Here is a 572-nt window from a genome sequence, read left to right as displayed (position 1 = left end):
GGCTGCGGGCGAAGGCAGCAAACCCTTGGTGCTGGGCTTGGAGGGGTCTTCAGAGGCACCCGAGACCCTCCTGCCCACCCAGGAGAGGAACAGCCCCTCCGTGGGGTACAGGCTACCTTTGGGGGTACTGAGCCTGGCCCCTCGTTGATGTGGGGGCTTTTGCTCTGCAGGCTCCAGAGGAAGTGGCGGATGTAGAGGAGGTGCCGGTAGATGTTGTCATCCAATGTCTCCACGTCCAGGTCCACTTTGAAGCCCCCGCTGGGCAGGATAATGGGCGGGTGGTTGTCAAAGGACTCCAGTGTCTCATCTGAAAGGTGGAGGGTGGGAGGCTAGCGCTGGCCTGGGCTGCACCCTGCTCCTGCCTCCCGGCTCTCAGCCACGTGCAGTCTCCCAGGCGGGACCAGGGACATGGCGGGCTGCGAGGCAGCAATGTCCTTCGCTTAGGAACACAGAAAGAACCCCAAGCCCTTTGCATCCTTTGCAGTATCCAAACAGCAAGGCCGTGGTGATTCCTGATCCCTCCAGGCACTACAGGAGCCCCAGGGAGGGGAAGGGAATCGCCTATTTGGTTT

The 572-nt window shown here is 61.4% G+C and overlaps 1 protein-coding gene across 1 annotated transcript in view; it reads right to left on the bottom strand.

Annotated features, from left to right (window-relative positions):
* The window catches only part of LOC104278802 (ras-associating and dilute domain-containing protein-like), a gene marked incomplete at its 5' end in the record, with an annotated part of 9216 nt that overhangs the window by 3118 nt on the left and 5526 nt on the right, over positions 1-572 (bottom strand). Inside the window, 1 exon segment of the mRNA XM_009875896.1 lies at positions 117-371. Within this exon segment, the coding sequence (XP_009874198.1) occupies positions 117-371 (255 nt within the window).

The sequence above is a fragment of the Apaloderma vittatum genome, unplaced genomic scaffold (genome assembly GCF_000703405.1).
Source record: "Apaloderma vittatum isolate BGI_N311 unplaced genomic scaffold, ASM70340v1 scaffold7149, whole genome shotgun sequence".
Classification (NCBI taxonomy): Eukaryota; Metazoa; Chordata; class Aves; order Trogoniformes; family Trogonidae; genus Apaloderma; species Apaloderma vittatum.
The sequence above is the reverse complement of the archived record's forward strand: the minus strand, read 5'-3'. Positions and strand labels throughout refer to the sequence as shown.